This window comes from Nycticebus coucang, chromosome 1, assembly GCF_027406575.1.
Source record: "Nycticebus coucang isolate mNycCou1 chromosome 1, mNycCou1.pri, whole genome shotgun sequence".
Taxonomy (NCBI): Eukaryota; Metazoa; Chordata; class Mammalia; order Primates; family Lorisidae; genus Nycticebus; species Nycticebus coucang.
In genome coordinates, this window is record NC_069780.1 from 30,921,329 (window position 1) to 30,948,266 (window position 26,938).

At 38.2% G+C, this 26,938-nt stretch overlaps 2 protein-coding genes across 5 annotated transcripts in view; both read right to left on the reverse strand.

Annotated features, from left to right (window-relative positions):
* SLC9B1 (solute carrier family 9 member B1) overlaps positions 1–9,782 on the reverse strand; it is a 98,579-nt gene extending 88,797 nt beyond the window's left edge. For both annotated transcript variants that reach the window (XM_053558768.1, XM_053558690.1), the window contains exons 1-2: positions 9,717–9,782; positions 207–326 (exon numbers count right to left, since the gene is read on the reverse strand). The gene's annotated coding sequence lies outside the window, so the exon portion shown is untranslated. The remainder of the gene's footprint in view (positions 1–206; positions 327–9,716) is intronic.
* A 7,274-nt stretch (positions 9,783–17,056) lies between these two features.
* SLC9B2 (solute carrier family 9 member B2) overlaps positions 17,057–26,938 on the reverse strand; it is a 40,133-nt gene continuing 30,251 nt past the window's right edge. For 2 of the 3 annotated variants that reach the window (XM_053558611.1, XM_053558531.1), the window contains exons 10-12: positions 23,764–23,872; positions 20,056–20,192; positions 17,057–17,459 (exon numbers count right to left, since the gene is read on the reverse strand). In XM_053558611.1, the coding sequence (XP_053414586.1) occupies positions 17,238–17,459; positions 20,056–20,192; positions 23,764–23,872 (468 nt within the window). In that variant the 3' untranslated portion in view covers positions 17,057–17,237. Of the gene's footprint in view, positions 17,460–19,038; positions 19,078–20,055; positions 20,193–23,763; positions 23,873–26,938 lie in introns of all 3 variants that reach the window. The other variant, XM_053558658.1, reaches the window with a different exon arrangement.

The window sequence follows — 26,938 nt, forward strand, 5'->3', positions numbered from 1 at the left end:
CAGGCTAGTCTTGAACTCTTAGCTCAGGTGACCCACCTGTTTTGGCCTTCCAGAGTACTAGGATTACAGGCATAAGCCACTGCACTTGGCCATGAATATTACCTTTCAATAGTTTTTTCTTAGGAGTCAATCTCTTGACAGATAAACATCTTTCTAACATCTTTGTACAATTCTTTGAAATAAATTTGACATAAGCCAAAGCCTACCTGCACAATTCAGAGGTAACTGTGGTCTTCCAGGTGTCAAAGGGTTACAGTGACTGCATCCTGTTAGGAGGCCTCTTACTGTATGTTTGGATAGCTGGCATAATGTAAGGAATGAGGGCTCTGAAATCAGAAACATACTTTGATAAATTACAATCTCTCATCATCTTTTACTGGACATAGTAATATATCTATTTTTCTTATTGTATGCTGACATTACAGAAAGCACAGTCAAGGTCGAGGGCAACCAAATATGAATTTAATTGGGACTGTAAACTAATACAACCTCTTTGGAAGGAAGTCTGGAGAATACTCAAGGAACACAAATTAGACCTCCCATTTGAGCCTGCAATCCCACTGCTAGGTATCTACCCAGAAGAAAAAAAAATCATTTTATCATAAGGACATAAGCACTAGATTGTTTATTGAAGCTCAATTTACAATTGCCAAAATGTGGGAACAACCTAAATTAACCCAGCAATGGATTAACAAACTGTATATGTACACCATGTTCAGCCATTAAAAAAGCTGAAGACTTTATATCTTTTGTGTTAACCTGGATGGAGAGGAAACACTTTCTTCTTAGTAAAGTATCACAAGATTGCAGAAGCAAAAATCTAACGTATTCAATACTAACATAAAGCCAGTAGATGATCTAATACATGCCCACATAAGAGAAAAACTCAAAATCAATTCAAGGTGGGGGGTAGGGGAATGAGGGAGTGGGAAGAGAGGAAGAGGAGGGTGGATGTGCTCCCATTTAATGGGCACAATGTTAGGGTGTATGCAACACATCTTGAGGGCAGGACACAATTATAAGAGGGCCTCTACCTAACAAATTCAAATATGGTAATCTAATTCTTTGTACCCTAAAATTAACCTGAAATAATTTTTAAAAAAATCAACAAAATCGGGCGGCACCTGTGGCTCAGTGAGCAGGGCGCCGGCCCCATATACCGAGGGTGGCGGGTTCAAACCCAGCCCCGGCCAAACTGCAACCAAAAAATAGCCGGGCATTGTGGCGGGTGCCTGTAGTCCCAGCTGCTCGGGAGGCTGAGGCAAGAGAATCGTGGAAGCCCAAGAGTTAGAGGTTGCTGTGAGCCGTGTGACGCCACGGCACTCTACCTGAGGGCAGTACAGAGACTCTGTCTCTACAAAAAAAAAAAAAAAAAAAAAAAAAAATCAACAAATCAGGTTGCAGGAAGATAAAAAATACCTCAAAAACAAAAAATAAATATGAGTTTATGTGTAAGTTTAATGGAAATCATGACATGATTTTTATATACTAAAGTAAGACTTATTTGTTTATATTCCAGTACCTTACACTTATGATCACCTGTTAAAATTTTTTTAATGCTACATTTACTTCAATAAGCTTCTTGAAATTCTTTTTGAAATGAGGCAGGGTATAAGTACCATAAGTACCTTGCTAATATGGGATATATGAGAATTAAGTGAGATGTTTGTACAATTTATACAAAAAGCTATAGTATTCAAAAGTTCTATTACAAGTATGTAATGTTATTATCATATCGCTAGGCTTTGCTTTTAAAGTAGTGAAAATTTTTGATGAATTTAGAGGTTCCCTTTTCACTTATTTTATCAGAATGTGTTTGATTACATATATTAACAATGGACACAGTGTGATGCTATAAAAAGAACTGGACAGCTCAAGCTCTCTGCTTTTCATTTGCAACCTCTGCACAATTCCAAACCTATAAATGTGGTTGGGAGGGAGGATCTTAGATGCTCTAAGGACTGTAATAGCTTTAAGTTTATGTATTATTCCATAAACCAAGATGGACCTACTAAGAAACAGGGTAAAAGCATACAAATACATGCTTCTTGGCAACTTCATTTCTTAAATAAATATTGTGAATGTATATATGCATATCATTTAATATAAACAATCTTGTCTTTGTTGTGTTAATGTACAATATTATGGGTTTATCAAAATGTTGTATAATAGTGACATCTAGTGACTATTTCACAGATTATTCAGCAAAAATGTATGGCCAACTCTGTCTTTTAAATGTGGATGATTCACTTAGCTAAATACTTTTAAATAGTTGCTCATTGCTCCCTTCTATAGATTTAAGAAAAGCCAATTAAACTTGGCAGTAGTATTAATAATAGGATAAAAACTTAAATTTCCATCAGAAACCATAATGCAGATACAGTTCAGTATAACTTATCCTCAGTGTGACTGCAACGTTTTTTCCACCAGTGGGAGTGGCTGAAGTGGGATTTGAATTCCAGTGTTTCAATATGTAGTCCTTGCCTTTAGAACTATATGTTGTTGGGCAGCGCCTGTGGCTCAAAGGGGTAGGGTGCTGGCCCCATATGCCGGAGGTGGCGGGTTCAAAACCAGCCCCGGCCAAAAACTGCAAAAAACAAAAAACAAAACAAACAAACAAACAAAAAGAACTATATGTTGCTGACACAGCACAGGCATTTAACATAAATTTATTCAATTAATGTTAAGTAAAATCTATGCATCAACATTTTTGTTTGTGAGTACATATTGCTTTGGAATTCTTGGAACTATTGCTGTCTTTCAAAGAATTCTTCTTGAGGTTAGACCAAAGATTAACAGATAAAAATAACTACACTATAAGTCTTTCTGAAGAAATGAATTTCAGAGCTATATCCACAAAGAGAATATGCTTTATAAAAATCATTCAAACTAGATCAGTTTTTTTTTAAGGTAACAACTATCTGGCATTATTATTTAATCAGAACAACTAAAAAAGCTGGGCTAACCTATTAGTACTACAATTCAAATTAACAGCCACTATTAAAGTTCCTATAGTATTTAGGGTTTGTTTTTATCTATCAGATATTATCTTAATTTTTTAAATTCTTTTCAGGTGCTTAGATCTTGTTTCCACAATAAAATTGTAAGGTGTCTGTCTTAGCTTGCACTGCTATAAAAAAAATCACAGACTGGGTAATTTATAACAACCAAAAATATATTTCTCACAATTCTGGAGGGTGGGAGTTCAAGATCAAGGTACCAGCATCTGGTGAGGGCCTTCTAGCTATGCTTTCTGGAGGTGAGGAAGGCTGTGACCTCATATGGCAGGAGATGTAAAAGCAAGGGGAGAATGAATCTTCTATAATGACATTAATACCATGAGAGGAGGGACCTTATGGCCTAATAACCCCTTATAGGTTCTACCTCTTAATACTGTTATAACAGCAATTAAATTTCAACATATGAGTTCTGGAGGGGACACTCAAAACATAGCAGTGTCTTAGCCCATTTGTGTTGTATAAGGAAATACCTAAGACTGGGTAATTTAAAAATAGCAGAAATTTATTTTTTCATTGTTCTGGTGAGGGCCTAACCTCTTCTTCCAAAATGGTGTCTCTTTTTTCTTTGAGACAAGAGTCTCACTATGTCACCCTGGGTAGAGTGGTGTGATGTCACAGCTCACAGCAACCTCAAACTCTTGGGCTTAAGTGATTCTCTTGCCTCAGCCTCCCAAGTAGCTGGGACTACAGGCGCCTGCCACAACACCCGGCTATTTTTTTGTTGCAGTTGTCATTGCTGTTTAACTGGCCTGGGCTGGTTTTGAACCTGCCAGCCTCGGTGTATGTAACCACTGTGCTATGGGTGCCGTAACCACTGTACTACAGGCACTGAGTCCCCAAATGGTGTCTTGAATCCTGAATCCTCTTGGAGGGGATGAAGGTTGTGGAAAGGATGAAAGGCAAAAAATACCTGCTGGTTTCCTCCAGCCCTTTCATAAGGACAATAATCCATTCATTAGAGCAGAGCCCTAATGACCTAATCACCTCCTAAAGGACCGACCTCTTAATTTTGTGCACTGGGGATTAAATTTCAACTTGAAATCTGAGAGGGACACAAATGTTCAAACTACAGCATTATGCCCCTGGCCCTCCAAAATTCATGTTCTTCTCACATATAAAATATAATCATTCTATCCCAATAGCCCCCAAGGTCTTAACTTGTTCTAACATCAACTCAAAGGTCTTGAGTACAGAGTCTCATCTAAATCAGATATGGGTGAGATTCCAAGTAGGATTCATCCTGAGGCTGTGAGCCTGTGAATTCAAAAAAGTAAGGTGCTTCCAAAATACAATGGTGGGACAGAGAGAAGATAGACATTCCCTTTTATTTATTTATTTTGCAGTTTTTTGGCCAGGGCTGGGTTTGAACCCGCCACCTCTGGCATATGGGGCCAGCGCTCTACTCTTTTGAGCCACATGCACTGCCTATTTATTTATTTTGAGACAAAGTCTTGCTATGTCGCCCTCGGTAGAGTGCCATAGTGTCACAGCTCACAGCAACCTCAAACTCTTGGGCTTAAGTGATTCTCTTGCTTCAGCCTCCCAAGTAGCTGGGACTACAGGCGCCCGCCACAATGCCTGGCTATTTTTTGGTCGCAGTTGTCGTTGTTTAGCAGGCCCACTCCAGGCTCAAACCCGCCACCTTCCATGTATGTGGCCGGCATCCTACTCACTGAGCTATGGGCGCCGAGCTGACATTCCCTTTTTAAAAGGAAGAAATAGGAAAGAAGGAGTAATAGACCCCAAGTAAGTTCAAAACCCAAGCAGACAGACAGTAAATCTTGAGGCTTGAGAATATCTTCGACTTCATGTCCCACCTTGTGGATACAATCGGGAAGTCTCCCCCCAGGTCTTCTAGAAGTCTTGCCCCATGGTTTTGCTGGGTGAAGCCCATGTCACAGTTCTCATGGGTTGGAGTTGGCTCTGGTAGGCTGTTGTTGCAGTTGATTTACTGGTCTAGTGCCTTGAGGGGTGGCCCTGTCTCTATGGCACCACTAGACACAGCCTTAGTGGCAACTCTGTGGAGACATTACATCTGAGGCTCTTTGCTACCTCCTTTGAAATCTAGGTGGAGGTAGCCATGCCTCCACAACTCATTCACTCTGCATGCCAACAGAGTTAGCACCACATTGATGCCACCAATGTTTACTGCCTATGCTCTCTGGAGCCACATGCAAGCCTTCTGGAGCCACAGCTAGTGCAGTAAGAAGTGCTGTACAAAAATGTATGGAGCAGAAACTTGAGGCAGTCTTGGGAGGCAAGCCCTGAGGTTCCATGGGTACCCTTGGCTCCTCCCTTGAAACTGTTCTGCTCTCAAGACCCTGGCATTTGGCACCTGCGATAAGAGTGGTAGCCTTAAAGATCTCCGAAATTCCTTCAGGATCATCCTTCCATTGTTGTGATGAATAGCATCTGGCTTCCTTCTACTCATACTTATCTCCTTATCAAATGTTCACTTGGTTACATTCTTGGTATTCTCTCCTGAATATACCCTTTTAGTCTTTACAATCTGGCCACCCTGAGAATTTTCCAACTCTTTAAGTTCTGCTTCCATTTTGATTATAAATTCCATCTTGAATTCATTTCCCTCTTTTTGCACTTTATTAAGAGCAGTGAAGAGAAGTCATACAGTATCCTCAACACTGTGCTTAGGTATTTCTTCTGCTGTACATCCTACTTCATTGCTTACAAGTTCTGCCTTCCACAAAACATTAGAGCTCAGATGGAATTCAGACAAATTCTGTGGCACTTTACAATAAAGATGGCCTTTCCTTCAGTTTCCAATAAGACATTCTTCATTTCCAAGACCTCATTAGCATGGCCTTTACTGTCTACATTTCTACTAGGATTCTGTCCATGGTCACTCAGACTATCTCTAAGATGACTAAGGCTTTCTCTAAAGTTTACCTCTTCTTCTGAACCATCATCAGAATTGCCCTTAATGCTCTGTTTGTGGAAATCTAGGCCTTTTTTAGCATGTACTTCAAAACTGTTCAAGCTCTACCCATTATCAGTTCCACAGCCATTTTTACAATATTGGGGTATTTGTTATAGCAACACCTTACTTTTCATTACAAATTTCTGTGTTAGTCTGTTCCTGCTGCTATAACAAAATACATGAGATTGGGTAATTAATAAATAACAGACATTTATTTTCTCATTCTTCTAGAGGCTGGGAAGTCCAAGATAAAGTTCAAAGCAGGTTCGGTGTCTAGTGAGGTCTCTGCTTCCACAATAGTGCCTTGAACATTGAATCCTCTTGGGGAAATGAATGGCATATCCTCATATGGTAGAAGGGATGGAAAGGCAAAAAAGGGCCTAGCTAGTTCTCTCCAGCTTTCTTGTAAAGGATTTCATAATCCATTAATGTGGTCAGAGCCCTCATGGCCTAATCACCTCCTAAAGGCCCAACTTTTTAATACTGTTGCCCTAGAGATTAAATTTCAACATGAATTTTAGAGGGTACATAAAAAGTCAAACCATAGCATAAGGTATTCTCAGATTGAGAGCATGTCTTATATTCTTGTATTTCCCTCAGCACCAAACACAATGGTTCTCAACTACAGGCCCAAATTACCAACAACTTACCCAGAATCCAAGGTTTGCCATACATGGCATCAAATTATCCTGTAAGCTTTTTCCCTGACTCTTTCTCTTGATCCTACATTTCAATAAAATGAAACTGTTAATTGTTCTTTCATGCTTTTATTTGATTGGAGTATCTTCCCAATGCATGTCTTCTTTGTAAATGATACCTATTGGTAACAGTCATTCCAAATAAAGCTTCCTGTAATGTACACCATAAAACTAGATGTAGTCTGCCCCTTTTGAAGTCTCATATAATTTTGTTACCTGCTTTGCCTGCCATATACCCCATTTGGTGTCCTTTCCTGGTCTTCTTTACTAGCTTGTTTCCTCTATATATCCCTTAAATGTTGGGATTCCTCAGAATTCTTCCTTATGTCCTATTCTCTTCTCACTGTATGCATATTTCTTAAGAAATATATTCTACTATTGTGGCTCTAGTTATGACTAATGTGCTGATGAGTATGGCCCAGAGAAGCTCTCTTGATATTCTGTCAAGTATATTTAACTACCTATTGAATACTTCTACTTGTCTTACAAGCATCTTAAGTTCAATATATGCACAAGTGAACTTGAAATCTTTCCCAAACTAATCTAATCCTTCTCAAGAGACTTTCCCCCTCTTTTCACTCAGCAAATTCTTCTAAGTTTAGAAGTCATTCTTCCAGCTTTCTCTGACACTTCCTTCTGTTTGTACACTTAACATGGAATCCACCCTTTATCATAGCATTCACCCCACTATGGTAACTGCTTGTTTAATTATCATCATTTTTTAATCCAACAAATACTCATTGAGAGCCCACATAAAGTATATAACAAATACTGTATTCCTCTCTGTATTTGGAATTTAGTCAATACAGAATATTGTAGAAAGATATTTAGGACATGAAAGAGTTCCAAGAAATGCTGTTTAGTGACTTGTGTTACCATCTATTTCCTACCAAATCAAACCAGAGCCAATTTCATAATTATTTCTGGGTTATATGAACTAATATAGTAGATGGGAGATAAAATTTAATCTCATTAATTATTGAGTTTTAAACACAAAATATTTTTGGCATTTTAATAGGACACCAATCACCCATTACTTTCTTTTTTTTTTTTTTGAGACAGAGCCTCAAGCTGTTGCCCTGGGTAGAGTGCTGCGGCTCACAGCTCACAGCAACCTCCAACTCCTGGGCTCAAGCAATTCTCCGCCTCTGCCTCTCAAGTAGCTGGGACTACAGGTGCCTGCTGTAACGCTCGGCTATTTTTTGGTTGCAGCCATCATTGCTGTTTGGCAGGCCAGGCTGGATTCCAACCGTCAGCTCAGATGTATGTGGCTGGTGCCTTAGCCACTTGAGCCACAGGTGCCAAGCCCATAGGTAGATTTTTACTTATTCCATAGGTAGATTTCCATGGCCTATTCAAAGCCCTGTATGATTTGGCCCTTTTATCTCCAGGCTCATCTTATACTTTCTTCACATTCCAGCCACAGCAGCCTTTCCTTCCTACCCCAGGGCTTTTGCAATTAGTTGCCTTATCTGTAATGCCCGGATACCAAATATTTCACCATGGTTGGATTTTTTATTTTACTGAGGTCTCAGCACCAATGCTAGCTTTTTAGAGAGGTCTTCCCAAGCCAATCAATCTAAAGTAACCCCTCTCCTAGCCTCTCTCACTTCACACCATTTTTCTTTTTGAGCACACTTAACCACTATCGAAAATTCCCTCTTCATATATTGTTTACCTGTTTATTTTCCATCTTCCCTCACTAGAATTTAAGCTTCATGAGAACAGGGTTCTTGCTATTCTTTCTTATCATTGTATGCACAATGCCTAAAACAATACCTGGCCAAGTAGGAGATTCTCTAAAAATATTTGATGAATGCCTGTTTCTAAGGAAATCACTCCATTTCTCTATTTAACTCACATTTGTGGGTTTCCTAATGCAAGATTTAGCTCAGGGTCCAGGAAATACAAAGGTGAATAAGGAAAGGCTTCCTTCAACAAGTATTTACTGAACGTATGTTATACCATGGTCCAGGTACCGTTCATTTTCAGTATTGTTTAGGTTCCCTCTCCAGCAAAATGGGGCTTTGTTAATCAACTATCGCACACACGTGCATACATGGGATGAATATGAAAATAATGCACAAAATGAGAAGTGGCATGAAAATGATACATTATGTATTACTATTACTGCACTTGCTTCTTTCCTTTTGTCTGGTAAGGGGCAGGAGCTTGTGATAAGAGCTAAGTGAAAAAAAAAAAACGGCCGTATAAATTTTGGTACTCATAGAAGGCAATACACATGAATGCCTTTTACATAGGCACACAGAAATGCTTCAAGCATGGATTCTCTCGATATGACAGTAATGTGTTAATTTTTCGCACGTGTTGTAAATAATTCTATTTATCTCCACGAAAAATGAGGGAGCAGGGTGAGGTCACCCTGGGTGCGAACTGGGCCAATCACTCCTTCCTGTCGCCCACTCTGATCTTTTATGCACCGAGAGAAGGCAGTTAGGGACTTGCTGTGGCCACCGCAGAACTCTTACAAGACTCCTAAATGATGTGCCTGACACAGCGAGTGTAGGCAACAACTGTCCTTGATCCTTCAAAAGCATTGGTCTGAAGTGCTTATCCGTGGTGATAAAGCCAACAGGAACCGACTGGAGAGAGGGGCGTGAAGGGAGGGAACAAGATAAAACTTCTCAGCATCAGCAGCCAATCCAGGACCACGTCTCCAATCACAGGAGCACGTGAAGGTTTATTTGCAGATATCCACCACTTGTACAATAGCCCGCGCTAAATAAAATTGACTTTGCAGTTAACCTTGACTGACCTATTTTTTCTTACTTGCGAATATCTGGAAAATAAAAGAAACTGAGGAGAAAAGGAGAGAAAAAAGAAAAGAGATGTGTGGCGAGGGAGTAAAGAAACGAGTCAGGGAAAGGAAAGAAAAATGCCTAGGGCTGGTTTCCCAGCGTCCGGGAAAGACGCTGAGGTCTCTCCTTGAACTGAAAGGGGGAGGAAAGATGTTCCTCGGGATCGAAAGGTAAATGACTTCAGGACACCAGGGACCTCCCAGGTGCCCAAGAAAGAAGAGTCAAGAAAACTGGGCCGTACCTACAATTCCTTTCGCAGCCCTCACCGGCCCGGAAGCGGCCCAGGCACCCAGCAACCGTTGCGCCCGCCGCGCTCTGCAGGGGTGGGCGTGGCGGAGGAGGCGCAGGCGCCGGGCGCGACCTCCACGCGGGGGCGGGGTCCTGGCAACGGGGCGGGGCTCGTGGCGGTGGAGTGTTGTAAAGGTGGTGGGGGCAGCTGACTTCGCAGCGCCTGGGATTTCTTCCTGAGGCCCTGGCGACAGCTTGGTGATTTCTTTTATTTTTTTTTTTTGCAGTTTATTTATTTATTTTTTATTATTAAATCATACCTGTGTACATTAATGCGATCATGGGGCACCATACACTGGTTTTATAGACCATTTGACATATTTTCATCACACTGGTTAACATAGCCTTCCTGGCATTTTCTTAGTTATTGTGTTAAGATATTTATATTCTACATTTACTAAGTTTCACATGTACCCTTTTAAGATGCACGGTAGGTAGGTGTAATTCCACCAATCACCCTCCCTCCGCCCATCCTCCCTCTTCCCCTTCCCCATATTCTTAGGTTATAACTGGGTTATAGCTTTCATTATGAAAGCCATAAATTAGTTTCATAGTAGGGCTGAGTACAGCTTGGTGATTTCTTCCTGGTGCCCTGGCGACAGCTTGGTGTGTTGTCGATCTTTTCAACTCTTTTCTTTCGACCTTTCTTCTGAATATTGACCTATATAGGGTTGTGTAAGTCCAGGGACAGAGTTGATATCACTGGGCATTTTAGCGAAGCAGTTCCAGGGACTGCATGTTCCAGAAGTAACTTACCAAACCTTAGATCTGGTTTCCCCGAAAGTGCTTAATTACAGTGCAGTGGGAAAAAGCATAGTCTCTGGAGTCAGGCTTGAGTTCTTTTTCTCCTGAGTTCGTTTTCTCATCTCCAAAGGATGTGGTGGTGTGAGTGAGAATAAAGAAGACTTGGCAAATGTCTGGAGCAGGGCTTGGTTACACTGTTAGCAGTATAAAATCTCTGTGGGTTTTTTATTTTTAACGTATGAAATCTTATGTGGAAACTTTTATATGAAATAAATGAACGCAGAGCTGCTCTGGTTGAAGGTGCATTCAGAGCTTTGGCTTTACAGCCTTGAAGATGGTTCTATTAGATACCTCTAATGAAATGCCCAAGCTTCCTGAATTGATGGAAACAACTCACTGGAGAAACTTTTTGGAAAGACAAACTGCCCTCTCCTGACACTCCAAATATTTGCTCCTGAACATTGTATTCCTTTTTGCCTGTGTTTTTGTAAAGTTGTTTCCTATCGTGGGAAATAACTTTCTCCTTTTCTTATTCATCATTTAAGATGACTCAAATTGCAACTCATTCTGGGGTGACTTAGTAAGAAATTACCTTCCGAGGCTCAGTACAGAGGCTTATGCCTATAATCCTAGTACTCTGGGATGCCAAGGCAGAAGGATTGCTCAGGACTTGGAGACCAGCCTAAGCAAGAGTGAGAGCCCCTCGCTACTAAAAAATATAAAAAGAGCCAGGCGTCGTGATGGGCACCAGTAGTCCAGCTACTCTGGAGGCTGAGGTAGGAGGATTGCTTAATATGAGGTTGCTGTGAGCAAGACTCACAGGGCTGGGCACTCTACCCTAGGCAAAAGGGAGGAGGTGGATGGGGGAGTCCCGGTGGATGACACACCTCTTGGGGGCGGGACACAATTGTAAGAGGAACTTTATCTAACAAATGCAATCAGTGTAACCTAATTCTTTGTAAATAAATAAAAGGATCTGGGCAGTAAAGCCCTTCTCCTGAAAAGAAAAAAAAAGCTAAAAAACAAAACAACAAAAAGAAGTTATCTTTTTATTGTAACACCTTCCCACCTTCAGGGTGGTGTAGCCACCTGAAGGATCGAAAGTTATTTTCTTCCTCATTTTAGAAAACTAGAGAGGGTCTTTGTGAATACAGGGTTAGTACTCATAGCATGCAGGTAGATCCCCAAGGACCCTGGGAAGAGGGAAGAATGGTAGAGGTAGGCAGGAGGACCTTTGCTTTAAGTGTGTTGGCTTCCAGGATGCTACTTTATTCTTCAGAAGCAATGAATTCCTGCAGTGAAGTGCTTTAGAGTCCACCTGAGAAAGATGAGGGGGAGGGCACAGCAACAAACGGAGTTTCCGAGGGCTCAGCTAGATGTAATTAGAGTCAGCCAGCTACAAAATGTGGCATTACTTGCTCCCTAAATGGCATGGAGGAATCCCACCTATTACAGAAAACTACATAAATGATTCATATAAAAATATGTTCTGATGGGCGGCGCCTGTGGCTCAGTGAGTAGGGCGCCAGCCCCATTTGCCGAGGGTGGCGGGTTCAAACCCAGCCCCGGCCAAACTGCAACAAAAAAATAGCCGGGCGTTGTGGCAGGCGCCTGTAGTCCCAGCTGCTCGGGAGGCTGAGGCAAGAGAATCGCTTAAGCCCAAGAGTTAGAGGTTGCTGTGAGCCGTGTGACGCCACAGCACTCTACCCGAGGGCGGTACAGTGAGACTCTGTCTCTACAAAAAAAAAAGAAAAAAAAAATATGTTCTGATACTTTAAAAAGTTCTTTATTTAGACCATGTAATGAAAATTTAACAATATTTTATTTAAAAAACATTTACACAACTGATACCTTTGCTTGTAAAACAATTTATAGTAATTTTAAAATAAATTAATTTTATTTGGAACAATGCCACAGAAAGTAAAAAACTCTTGAGAAACAAGGAGAACCTTACTCATGACAACATTTTTTCACCAAATTTGACATGATAAAAAGGTTTAAAAATATCTTCCATGTAAATGGTTTCACACTTCTAAAAGCACTTCAGTAAAAACTTAGCCAATGATGTATTGAATATGATTTCAGAACAACTTTCTTTTCTAGTCTTATCTCTCATTTATTCTCTTTTATAATGTCAAGTACCAATCACTTTCTATCTTGCAGGCTTTACCATTTTCAAAACTTTGCTAATATACCAGCCTTCAATTTAATTTTTCCTGCCTTCACCTTATTTCCTAATATTACCCATCCATTCAAGTCTTTTCTTTACTCTTGAAGGTCCAATTCAAGTATCACCTCCTTTAAGAAGTTTTCTTCAACTTCCTTCCTGAGAACACTTTCGAATTATTCATTTGGATTATAGCTAACCGTACATATCTATGCCTTGTAAGGTTCTTCAAGGGAAGTATCATGTGTTAGTCATATTTTTATTTTCCACAGTGTTGATTTTCCACTAGAGAATTCTAAGTTATATTGATAACCAAGCCCTTGAATATCTTGTTCATCACTCTTGACTTGGTTGGCGAACTTAAGAATTCAGAACCTGGCACATAGTAGGCATATTATAAGTGTATTTTGAGTGAGGGAATTGAACGAATTTTAAAACAAGCTCCACAAAAGCAAGGATTTGTCTGTTTTATTAATTGAAAAAAGACTATTTGAATATTGTCAAATGAATATTTGAATAAATGATTTGTGAAGGCTTGGAATTTATTATATACACCAAAAATCCTTCAATCTATATATCTACACAAAAGTCAAATATGTAGTATTTATGTTGCCTTTCACCCAACTAATTCAATAGATAATATACCTTTCTGAAAATAAGATATCTCCCAGAACTACAGAAGCAAAATTTAAAAGAATCAAAATAATACAGATGTTTATGTTAGTTTCATTTTTCTTCCTCGTATTTTTCTGTGTTCTACATTTTCTGTGATTGTGATGCATTATTTTATAATCAGAAAAAAATCAGTTTTTTTTTAAAGAAGGCAATGGGTGAGATCATTTGCAAATTTATAGCTTAGGAAATTTTGAGGACATCAAGTTCAATCAAGGTTACTTGGAGTTAAAACCAGAGAGAAAAATATTGAAATGTGACAATAATATAAAGAGTTGAAACCTAATTAGTTTGCCTGGAAAAAAATACTTCTCAGAAGAGAGATGGATAACATGATCCAAGAAAAAAAGAGCACTGAAGAACAAGAAGTTGGGGCGTTTGTTTAGCATTGTCCTTAGAAATATGATACTTTAATCCATGGACTGAATTATGTCCTTCCCCAAATTCATAAATTGAAGCCCTAATCCCCAATGTGATCATATCTGGTTACAGGGGATTGAGAAGGTAATTAGGTTTTGATGAGGTCGTGAGGGTAGGGCCTCATGGTATAATTAGAGTGCCCTTATGTAAGAAGAGACACCAGTGAGCTTGCTTGTCACATTTCTCCATCATGTGACGACACAGTGAGAAGGTGGCCATTAGCAAGCCAGGAGGAAAGATCTCACTGGAGCCCGGCCATGCTGGTATTCACTCTGATCTTGAACTTCCAGCTTCCAACAGAATTACATTTGTTTAAGCTCGCCTAGTCTTTGTTATTTTGTTACAGCATCCCAAGCCAAGACAGACTAAGCAGATAGTTTTCTGATGCTGGAAGATCCTCTTTCTGATTCAGTCAGTAAACACTTATTAAATGCCTACTGTGTTCCCTGCTGTATGCAAAATGCTGAGGACTCAAGGATGACCAAGACAAGGCTCCTACACCTAAGGAGCTGATTTACTAAGAGACACACATGTAAACATACTGAAAAGAGTGCTACACGTGCTCTGAGAGAAGCATGCAGAGGGACCCAAAGGTTTGGAGAATTGTTTCTTTTTTTCTTTTGCAGTTTTTGGTGGGGGCTGGGTTTGAATATGGGACCAGCGCCCTACTCCTTTAAATCACAGGCACTGCCCAGGGAATTGTTTCTATGTGTGGTTGGAATGGAATAATTTTGGTTGGTCAGTACTCTATCAAACTAACTCTAAGTTTGCCAACCAAGTCAAAAGTTAGGGCTTTCAGGGTGCTTACAAACCTGAGGCTTCATGTGGTGAATCCTGCTGGGTGATCAGCCTTTTACACTCTGACCTCAGCATCTCCACTATCTATGACAGCAACATAGTCTAGCAATGAAGTAACTTCTACAAAAAGTTTCCAGTAATAGGCATATATTTCAGAAGTTCAATGAAGTCAAAAGGCCAGTACTGGACAGCCATAGAGATTTAGGTAGGAGAGAACTTGCTGTATGCCCTCCAAAATGGAACAGGCTTTTGGCTGTGGCTTAATGTGCCCTTCTATCATTTCTATACTCTGTGTATTTCTAGTCCTAATTCTTCTGTGGGACACAATATTTTTTATAGCATTCTTACTTAGTTACACTAACCAAATTTTATAAAGGTTCATAAATATTCAAAGTCTGTTTCTTAGAGAAAAGGCTACTGATGACATAGGAAATGCACTCAGTGTATCACTTTTTGGCCTCATATCCCTTTTTGCTGGACAAGTCCTAATTATTCCTCAGCCAATGCCCTACTTTCTCTGGGAAGCTGTGCCTAAATTGTACGACCTCTGGATTGATGGGGCTTCTGCTGTAAGCTCCCTAGCACCCTTACTGTTCCTATGTAATAATATTTATATTGTTTTGCAATCTCTTATTTAATTTTTCCTTTACTGGGCTATCAAATCCTTATAGACAGGAATAATATCTGTCTGATGTCATACCTGGATTACCAATCATCTTTCAGAACCTGCAGAAGTAGAGGACCAGTTGAGCATTAAGTTGATGGTACCTCCACCAAAGTACACCTAACTAATGAAATTCAGTTTGAAACACTCATCAGACCATTAAATTAATCCAGTCCAGTTGAGGACAGCTAAAGGAATATAGCTCCACACAGTAACCAGAATCAGGCTGACATAAAAACGAAGGCTGTTTAGAAGAGATAAATATTAAGCTAGTTTTGAATAGAGGTGAAAGTCATGGTGGATAGGGTTGGAACTGTAGCCAGATAAAGAGAGGAGTAGACAAGCTTTAAGCAGATCAGCTTGGTGGGGTCATTATTTAATACATATTTAATATATGTATTTATTATAAATACATATTTAAAACACATATATTTAATATATGTATTTATAATAATATAAATTCAATATATTAAATATGTGTTGTATTAATATCTATTCAATACTTATTATGATTATTTAATACATATTTAATATCTATATTAGATCGAACTTTTGAATTTAGATAGGATATGACAAGTATACATGTTGAGGTATACATATAACATGATAAAATCTGTAAACTGTATTTGAATGTGATTGTTTCAGAAGCAACTAGACAGGAGAGTGAAGAGGAACTTAGGAGAGGAACTTAGGAGCTTACACAAAAGCAGAGATGGCCTGCTATAAAGTGGGATAAAATGTGACAAATGCAGATAAGCTTTTCTTCTAATCTTTTCTCTGCTGGCATGTCACAATGTCTGAAATTCCTGCCATGGAATGTGCTACTGAGTGATAATAACACCCAACCAGCAGTAGTTCTAGCCCCCATAAATGCTTAGCGAGAGCCTCCTCATAGCTGGAGATGGCCCTCTACAGAATGTAAGAGGAGACATGCGCCCAACTTCTGCATCACTTCTTAAAAAATAAATTGCCTTACTTGCATTTTCTTTTTTTCCTCTTTCTGAGAGGAAGAAAAGAGACATGGTAGAGATTCTTCTTTGACCAGTGTCCTAAGCTGAGACACAACAGAGCTGCCTGATAGAGAAAGACATGGGTCTCTGAGCAGAACTCATGGACAAAGAATCCTGTCAGCATCTACTAACCAGCCAGGCTCATCAGAGGAAAAGAAAATTTCTATTTTCTTTTAAGCACTACATGTAGTATGTCTTATTTCTTTGTCATACCAGATTATATTGCCTTTATATAATATTTGTGAAGTGGGCATAGATTTCAAAATTAGCTATTTCTCACCTAGAAAAGATGTGGGTCATAAGAAACAAATAAAGAGTTGGATTAGGACACTCTGTAATTCAGGCAGACCCGGATGGGCCAAGGAAATAGAGGACTCCTGGTTGTTAGCTAGGAAATAGGACAAAGTCTTTCAACATCTGGTGAGGCAAGATGAACCAATGAAGATATCATATTCTTTAAAATTTTGGAGGGACCAGTTACAATAATTCACAGAAAGGTAGTAAGAGCAAGAAATGGAGAAGAGGCAGATTAGCAGGGAAAGTGAGGGTAGACATTGATAAGGGAATGCATTACGGTTTTTAAAAACAAAAACAAATATCAGAGGAGCCAAAAACAATTCAAGGAATTACAGCCCAGGTGACCATGAATGATGAAACTATGACAGTTTAAAGAAAGTTAGCACAAGCTTCTGCCTAAGCTGAAGTTGGTCTTTCCCATGCTAATTTAAATCATGGTAGGTCATTAAAGTAGATACACCCTTATACAATCAAGGTATGTGAGGAAGGGGTATTTGGGGTGGAAAGGGAAGAAATTGGGGTTGGAGATGTTGAACATTATTATTCACATGTAAACAGCAAGGGCTAAAAATGCACTTTAAAGAAACGGCCAGACTTTTGGTTCTATCACATTTTAAGCTTAAACATCAGATATTTTAATATCCCTCTTGATAAAAACAGCAGCTTTCTAACCAGTATGTTCAGCATTCTCTCTTTTCACCATTAAACTTGTACAGAAATCTCTCTTTGAACTTCTTCATCTTTATTTTGATGTTCAACTTTCTGGAGAAGCCTGGGGCCCAGCAAACCAATAAGTAGACTTCCAACTGGGGCTGTGAGGAGGATGGCCAAAAATGCCACTGTCAACACATCCATTCCATATGCTTCTAACTGTTTGTCTCCATGTGATCTTGCTGTGTCCAAAGCCACAGATCCTATTGCTGCCTATAAAAAGTTAATGGGTAATGTTGGAAAGGTGATAAAACAAGTACATATTAAAAAAGTAAATTTCATACCATTTGTAAAAACAAATTGCTGGTTCTTTTGGCCAACTAAGGTAGTTATATTAGTCTTCTTTCAAAGTGTACTGCAGTTGGTTTTGATTATCTAAAAATTCTCCCTGCCCTTGCCTGAGAACAGCCTGATGATTCATATGCACCTGTTTGCATAAGGTAGTGTTATATAAATATCAGGCAAATGCCTTTCAAAACACAAGGCAAATCTAGACTCACAATATTAATTAAACTTAACATGAACTTGTAAACACTAAATTTTTCCTGAGTAAAGGTGAAAGCTACTAGTTACCTCATTCTTTTCTCTTTAGGAATTTGTAATTAAGAAATAACAAGATAAATAACACAGTGGTACTTACTGGAGATGGTGAAGTTTTAAGTAAATATGTATTACTTAAGAGGACTAATTATTAAACACCACAACACATTAAAGTGGTGGGCACCTTGAAAACTGAAGTTAATACCTATTAGATATTTGGTTAACTCTTTGCCTCAGGAGTTGGTGAAAGATTTTTATTTAAAATGCATCTATTGGAAAGTATGAAGATTCTCTCTTTTAGAGAAAAAATACAATATTATCAGTATAGATGGGGAAAATGTATTAATTCATCTGGTTATCCCCTTATTTGACAAAGCAGAACAATGTTAGCCTCTAAGACAATGAAACTGAAAAAAGTATGTTCCAGACACAATGGCAGAGACTGCCAGTTGCCCACAAATACCTGACTGCCCCCTTTCCCTTCTGTAATAGAACTCAGGTTCAGCTGGCCACATTGCTGCCCAGAGACTTTACGTCTTTTAAACCTCTTTTGCAACTTCATGTAGCTGTGTATCTAAGTTTGGTCCACTGTGAGAGTCAGTGGAAATGATAAATGCTATTTGTAGATTGTTCCCTGAAAAGAAATGGACACAAGTACCTCATTATTTTGCCTCTGTCCCACTAGGTGAGAAATAAAGTTAGACCCCTGGATTAAGGGCACATACTGGGGATGATGGTCACCTTACCAGCTGGACTGAAATACCCATGTGCTGGACTATCCGTGCGAGAGAAATAAAAATCTATCTTATTTAGTCTCTGTAGTTGGAGGCTGTTTTTGCAGGTTACTCTGTGTGTTAACAAATTCTGGATAAGAACTGAGCATTTTACATTACAAGGTGTATTTATCTTTCAGTTCTCTGTTGTGTGTGTTTTTGTATATGCAAGCAAGTTTTAGGGTTTATATGTATGCTGTGATTTAAAATATTTTTTCTTATAGTAGAGAATAGGGTTTGAAAAACACTAATATAGAAACAAATATGAGGAAGTTTTCTTTCTTGTGAGTGCCAAAAGAACAAAAAAGAAAATGCTATACAACATGTGCTTCCATTGGTCATGAATAATCTAACACATCTTAGATAATTTCTCAGTTTAAAATTTGTTCAATGGTAGTAAAGTGTGATCTTTCAAATTTTAACATTTAGAAACAAATCTTTTGTACCTAAGATATTAGAGTCATTATTTTGGTATTTACCTACTCAAGTCACCAGAAGTAGTGTGGAAATTGGACACACTGTGAGGGAGAAATTATTCACAGTAACTTAGCCATTATGTCTCAGACATCTTTGAAAGACTGATGTGAAAAAAATAACAACAACAACAATAAAAACCCTTCTCTGTAATAATGCCCAAACCCATGGTCCCCCAAAATCTGTAATATAAATAGGAGCATACACATCCCTAAAGACTCCTAAACTAAGAACACCTGATTTTCATTCCATGAAAATAGAAATTTGTATATTTAAACAATTGCAAAACAATCAGGGACAGAACAGTTAAATATTGTTTGATGCGATTAATCTGAAAATATACAATACAATCAGGACTATATTACCCTTGCAACAAATCTTAATCTATGCAATTCTTACAATTGCTAATTCAATTACCAATTACAGTTATTCTACTAAATGTATGGTCAACAATTTCAAGCACCTATCTAGAAAGTGCTTTCTACTCGTTCATTCAAATGACACAGTTTGGGTCAAGTGATTCAGACATTTGTTCTAAAGGCTTAACTAGTTTTGGATAATTAATACTAACGCATAGTCTAGGAAGTCATTAAAGTGCTTGCTTTTCTTTCCTAATAAATCTTCTTTTCTGTATTATATACAAAGACTCTGGTTAAGCATCATTGATCATTAACCCGATTGACATTAAAATATTTCCAACATTAAGTTGGGGAATAGTTATTTCTGTTTTACTCTCTTTTTGGAAGACTTATTGAATTTTTAGTTGTGCTCTGAAAACATAAGAAATTTAAACAAGCCATCACATTTAAGGAATCAGAATACCAAAAATATAATATTAAGGAGTAGATTAGGATAAACTGTTCATGAATCAACTTCATTATTTATTTTTAACAAATTTAAATAAGCCACCTTATTCAATATTTAAAGATGTAATATAAAAATAGCACTTAAAATAAAGTTATATTATAACTTAAGTTATATTATAACTTATACTTAAAGCTATATCATGTTATCCATCATACCTGAACTGTGGCCTTTGGAAGCCATGCAAAAGAAATAAATATCTTTTCCTTTATGTTAAAACCAGCAAAACACACCATCAGAAATGTAGTCAAAATCCGTATCAATACTGCAATGCCCAGGGTGGCAACACAAAGGCCTGAAAGAAATATCCAATTTTTAAAAATAATGCAATACGAGGGTAGAAACTACATCTCATGGCTACTAATTCAAAATCCCATCAACAGAAATAGTTTTTAAAACATTAAAAAAATAAAAATATAAAAATGATTAGGCATAATTTATTAAAACAATCAGTATTAAGGATAAATCAGACCATTTATTAAAAATAAAGTGTTTCTGGGAGGCGCCTGTGGCTCAAAGGAGTAGGGTGCCGGCCCCATATGCTGGAGGTGGCGGGTTCAAACCCAGCCCCAGTCAAAAACTGCAAACAAAAAAAGTGTCGCCCTTGATTAAAACCAGAAATTAAATAAACATATTTGAATTGTTATTTAGGAGATTTGAATCTTATATATCTCTTATGATTTCATGTGTTTACTTAAGAATGTATTACACAATATGATACATAACAAACTTTAAATTGGGTATGGGGTACACAAAATGTCTGACATCTAGAATTTCCTTCAATAGGCCCAGAAGTCTGAGGAAGACAGAAACATAAACAACTAATTCATATTCTATATGGTAAGTGAAGTGTAAACAAACTGAGGTCATAGAAGAGGAGAAACATAATATTTTCCCCAAGGTAGCTGAGAATTCTTTACAGAGTATAAGACCAGAGGTGATACTTACCAGCCAGTATGAAGGGAATCAGCCAATCAGAGCCACCTGGTGCCTATTCTGATGTGTACTCATCACACATTATCCCTGCATAACATATACAGCTACTCCACTCAACCCTTTAGAAAACTTTGATGATAAAGACAAGTTCATCCTGATACAAACAATAAAGGATTGTGACTAGTGATGCTGCATGGTACTAGACCTGAGACTGACTGGTACAGCTAAGCTGACTCCTGAGTAATAGTTATCGCTTATTCTATGCCAGGTACTAAGCTTTAAGTGTATTATTTTACTTAATCCTTGCAACCTGTGCGATGATTATTCTCACTTTACAGTTGAAAAAACTGAAGTTCAGAAAGAATAAATAACTTTTCAAATTCAAAGGGCTGGTAAAACCAGATAGACATTGTGTGAGGATCTATTGTGGATCTGTAATATGTTTTTTGTTTTTTTTTTTTCAGAGACAGAGTCTCACTTTATCACCCTGTGGCGTCACAGCTCACAGCAACCTCTAACTCCTGGGCTTAGGTGATTCTCTTGCTTCAGCCTCCCAAGTAGCTGGGACTACAGGTGCCTGCCACAATGCCTGGCTATTTTTTTGTTGCAGTTTGGTCAGGGCTGGGCTCGAACCTGCCACCCTCGGTATATGGGGCTGGCGCCCTACCCACTGAGCCACGGGCACTGCCCTGTAATATGGTTTCTTGATGAAAAAGTTTTGGAGCTCTTTACTGAGGGCTATTTCTCCCAGGGTGGTAGATATTTAAAAGCACCTGCTGTATGAAGTGTAAGATACAAAAGAATTGATACCATTCCTGGAAGGAAAGGTTGAAGGTTTGAGAAGATGATTAGAAAGTTTTAGACATACTGAGTTTGAAGTTCTGTAGGACATACAAGTGGTGATACCCACTCAGCAATTGAATCTTCTGATTTAGAGATAAAGATTTTGGAATTATATAGTTTATAATTGGAGTCACTGGTGTAGATAAAGCCAGAGAAGTGATATAGAGTGAGAAGGACAGAGACCTTGGCTGGGTGCAGTGGCTCATGCCTGTAATCCCAGCACTTGGGAGGCTGAGAAGGGTGGATTGCCTGAGCTCATAGGTTTGAGACCAACCTGAGTCAGAGTGAGACACCATCTCAAAAAAATTGCTGGGCATTGTGGCAGGTGCCTATAGTTCCAGCTACTTGGGAGACTGAGGCAAGAGAATCGTTTAAGCCCAAGAATTGGAGGTTGCTGTGAGCTGTGATGCCACAGCACTCTATAGAGGGTGACATAGTGAGACTCTGTCTCCAAAAAAAAAAAAAGAGAGAGACCTTGGAAAGAACTTTGACAAAGAGGAGTGTTTAAGCTATTTATTGTGTAAAGGAGGAGTCAAAGGCCCTAATCATTGGGGAAATACAAAGTAAAACCACAGTGAGATATTACCTTACCCCAGTTAGAATGCCTTTTATCAAAAAGTCCAAATACAACATATGTTGGTGGAAGCAGAGAGAAAAGAACTTATATGCTGTTGGTGAGACTGTAAGTTAGTTCAACCTCTGGAAAACAGTATGGAGATTCCTCAAAGAACTGAAGCAATCCTACTACTGAGTATTTACCCAAAAGAAAATAAGTCATTTTATCAAAAGGACATCTACACTTGAACATTTACTGCAGTACAATTCATAAGTGCAAAGAAGTGGAATCAACCCAAGTGCCCATCGTTTCATGACTGGAGTAACAAAATGTGGTATATATATATACCATGGAATACTACTCAGCCATAAAAAAGGACGAATTAATTCCTTTTCCAGCAGTTTGGATGGGACTAAATGAAGCGTTCTAGGTGAAGTATCTCAGGAATGGAAAAATAAACACCACGCGTACTTGCTAATAAACTGGAACTGACTGATGCGCACACATGTGCAAAAAGGAAAGTAAGTTCAGTGGAAATCAAGCAGGGGAAGGGCAGTGGCGGGGATCAGAGAAGCAATGGGGGATAGGTACACTTAGAGCCCTGACTCAAGCTTTACAAAAGCTATCCATGTGACCAAAAACATTTGTACCTCTATAATATTTTGAAATTTTTTTTAAAAGGCACCGGAAAACATGAAGTTTCAGAATTCAATGTAAAAGAATTTATAAAAGAGGTCACTTGTACCCTATCCTGCTGAAAGACCAAGTAAAACAAAGACTGGATTTAGTAATATAGACCTTGTGAGAGCATAATTGGTTAAATGATGAGGCAGAAGCTGGACTGAAAAGTACTAAAGAAGAGAATGGGAGTTGAAGAGGAAAAGGGAAATGTAGTTACCTCTTTTTAAAAGTTTGAACAGAGGAAGAGAGGTAGCATGGGGGGGGGAGTAAATTGGATAAAGACTACATTATATATGTATATAATGTTTTTCAAACATTTTAATTTGAATATATTAAATTGTTGTAAAATACGCATGAAGTACATTGACACTATTTGTGTAACTGATCTCAAGAACTTTTTCACCTTGCAGAATTTAAATTCTACACCCATTAATCAACTACTGCCTATTTACCCCTACTTCTAGCCACTAGCAATCACCATTCTACTTTCTGATTCTATGACTTTGACTACTGTGGATACCGCATATAAATGGAATCATATGATATTAGTATTTTTTTCTTATCTTTGGAAAAACATTTTAAGCCCTTAATTTCTGGTTGCTTTTATAAAAAGAAACAATAGTAAAGGTATGAAATTTACAGTCTTAGATTAAGAAGCCTTGTATTCCAACCAATGAGTGTGAAAGATTTGGATCATCGCTAACTTTCTGTATCGTTGTGACAGTGGGAACCGCTGTACATCTATCTACTGGAGACATTTTAACTGAATATGAAAAGAGGACCTTATTGGTGAGTAGGTTAACCAAAAAAAAGGTGAATTTTAGCAAAATTACCACTTTGAAATTCTTACCAATGGTTTCTGGTCTGAGAGATGCAATGGATACCTCTGCTCCAATCAGTCCAAAAAGAAGGGGCTGAAAAATATCCCAGGCAATGGCAATTATCTTTTCAACCTCTGCCTAAAAGAAAAAAAGACAACACACACACACAGATTTTTACTATGTGAAGTAGCAAATACCAAGAATTTTACTATTACCAATTTAAAATTTGAATCATTTGACCTGGGATAGGCTTTATTTCTGTGGCATCTATAAAAGAGGTTAGCTTATAGCAAAAATATTTCATGCAGACATGTTAAATACAGTTACAATATATGAGGTGCTTTAGCATACTAAATATTGATTTGCAAATGGATGTTAATTATAAAGATTCTTATAACCTTGAGAGTATCCCTACTTCTGAAGACACTTCGTGTATGCATGTGCGTGTTATGTGTGTGCACACAGTGGTACAGTTTTGTTTAACAATTTTATGTTAACTTTCATTCAACAATATTATTTAGAGAGCTTACAATATTACTTACCTATATCTAGATATGCACCTCATTGCTGTTGTACAGTAATCTACAGTATGGACACACCATAGTTTATTCAATCACTTCTGTATTGATGGATCTTGACATTGCTTCCAGTTTTATTTTGTATTTACAAAAAATATTGTTTAAGGTGTTAGCAAGTCATGCACAAAAATAAGATCCAGATTAATAAAGCACTGGGCCAGTTACCCATTTATTGCCCCTCCACTCCAATTTCTCTTGCATTGTTGCTCCACAGAAAATGGAGCTAGGTCGTTTCGATTATTTTTCTTTTGCCAGGTAGTGCTGTGTTAACCTTTGTTATCAGTGTGCTGAAGAGAAATTACAAGCAGAAGGTGTTTTTCTTCCTGGCTTTTTTGGCTCCTCCCTGTGAGCCACTGGGTTCCTGCATCCCAGGTGGCCTCTCCAGTATCAGGCCCCCACAGTTGATGGCCTCCGCAGCACCCAGTGGCCACCAGCTTCCCCAGCATACCCATGAGGCAGTTTCAAAGCAGACTCTCTGGGGCGAGATACCTAGGAGAGGTACCCTAGTGGATGGATTTCCTGAAAATTGGAGGGTGGATTTTCAGTACATCTTCCTGCCAGCACAGCACCACTTCTCTAACCTTCCTGTGAACAAGGACCGGATCTCAGACCAGCAGGCAGGACTGGGGAGGAGGTAGATGAAAACGATGACTATTATAACCTTAGGGATTTATAGCTGCCATTCCTATACTCTTTAGGGTGTAGCTTCACATCTTACTAGCCAATACCTAGTTACTCTGATGTGTGGTATCATTAATATTCATAATAAACTTCCCTATTCCAATTACTATATAATATCCCTCTCTTGATAGGACCCTAATTGATACAAGTACTAACTTTATAATACATAATACCAAAGACTCTAGGAAAAGACTGGCACAATTGATTATATTAAATTAAAATGTTTTGTGGCAAAGGAAACCTTAAACAAACTCCCCCAAAATGACAGATTAGAAGAAAATATGCATAGCATGTATAACAGAATAAGGAACATTAGCTAATGAATAAGAAAAAGACATAGATCCTAAAAGAAAAAAAAAAGAGCAATACTGAGGCACAAGTAATTCATAAAAGAAATGCAAATAGCCAAAAAATTTAAGATGCTAAAACTCAGTAATCAGTAAAATATAAGTTAAAATGATAAGCCTCCTTTTTTAGGGGAATAATACCACAAGAAAAGAAAAAAAACAACTAAAGAGTCATAATAATAAAAAGTATGTATGAGAATGTAAGGAAATTCACTAATTGGTAGAAAATAAAACTGATGATGCTTTTTGGGAAGGGCAATTTAGTAATACCTGTAGCCAAAAATTTACATTGAACAGATTTTTTTTTCAATTAACTAGAAGGAATCTAAATTTTTAGATGACATTTTTATGCTCATAAATTACATACATTTAAGGCTCTGCAATTCCACATATCTACAGCAGGTCCTCAAATAATGTCATTTCTTCAATGCTATTTTCTTATACCACTGATGAGGAAAAACCCGATTCTTAGCAGAGGCAACTGTGTGGAGTTTGCACTTTCTCCCCATGTCTGTGTGGGTTTTCTCTGTATATTCCAGTTTCTGCTCATATCTCAAAGTTGTTCAGGTGAGATGAACTGGCATGTCTCAACAGTCCCCATCTAAGTGTGCGTGTGTGTGTGTGTAAGCCCTGTGATGAGATGACGTCCTGTCCAGGGTTGGGTACCACCTTGCTCCCTGAGCTACCTAGATAAGCTCCTGCCACATGTCACCTGAAGTAACTGGGTAAATAATTATCTTACTTGTTTCTAATTTATCATTCTTTAACGTATGTGTAGCTCACATGTTTCAATGTTTAATATTAGAAATGTTTGGGTCTTTATGTAGAAGTTTGGTGATGTTTCTCTGACCAAAAATATGTCATGGAAACTTAACTCCTGTTTATATCAATTAGCCATTAGTAAAATTGGTTTCATTATATGTCTTTTTGCTTAAAGTTGCAGTTTCCCAGAACCTACGGACAACATTAAATGAGGACATACTGTATTCCGCAGTTTGACAAAGGAGAATAACAGTGTTTCCCCATTTAACTTGTTTTTATTTTTCCTGGCATGCGTATTAGGGTACAGAATCTGTTTTGCTCATAGAGGGCATATTTGATGGTATTAGTTGATTTATTCAATAGTTCTATTGCTATAGCATCCCGAAAGTTATCTTTGCATATCATAAGGAATCAGATGATGACTTACACCCAAACTGCAAGCCACTTGCCTCTCAGCACCTCATCTTTCTCATCTAAAAAACACAGGATCCTTTATCATTTAATGACAATTCTGAAAAATTGGGGTTCGTATGCCATCATTCCACACATCCTTACAGTTTACTTTACAGCTTAGTTTTTAGATATGTTATAGCTAAAGCTCAGACTTTCATTGATACCCATAGCACTAAAAAACAAGAATCAACTTTATTAAGTGTAGGTTGCTTAGTCATTTGCTGCATGGTTAATTGTTCAAAAGAAAGTCTTCCAATGTATTTCACATTCTCAGAATACCAATGGAAGTGGAAGGACTGAAGAGTTTTTCTATGTCAAATTATTTTTATTTCTAAACTTTAGCCAGTGGTTCTCAACCTTCCTAATGCCGTGACCCTTTAATA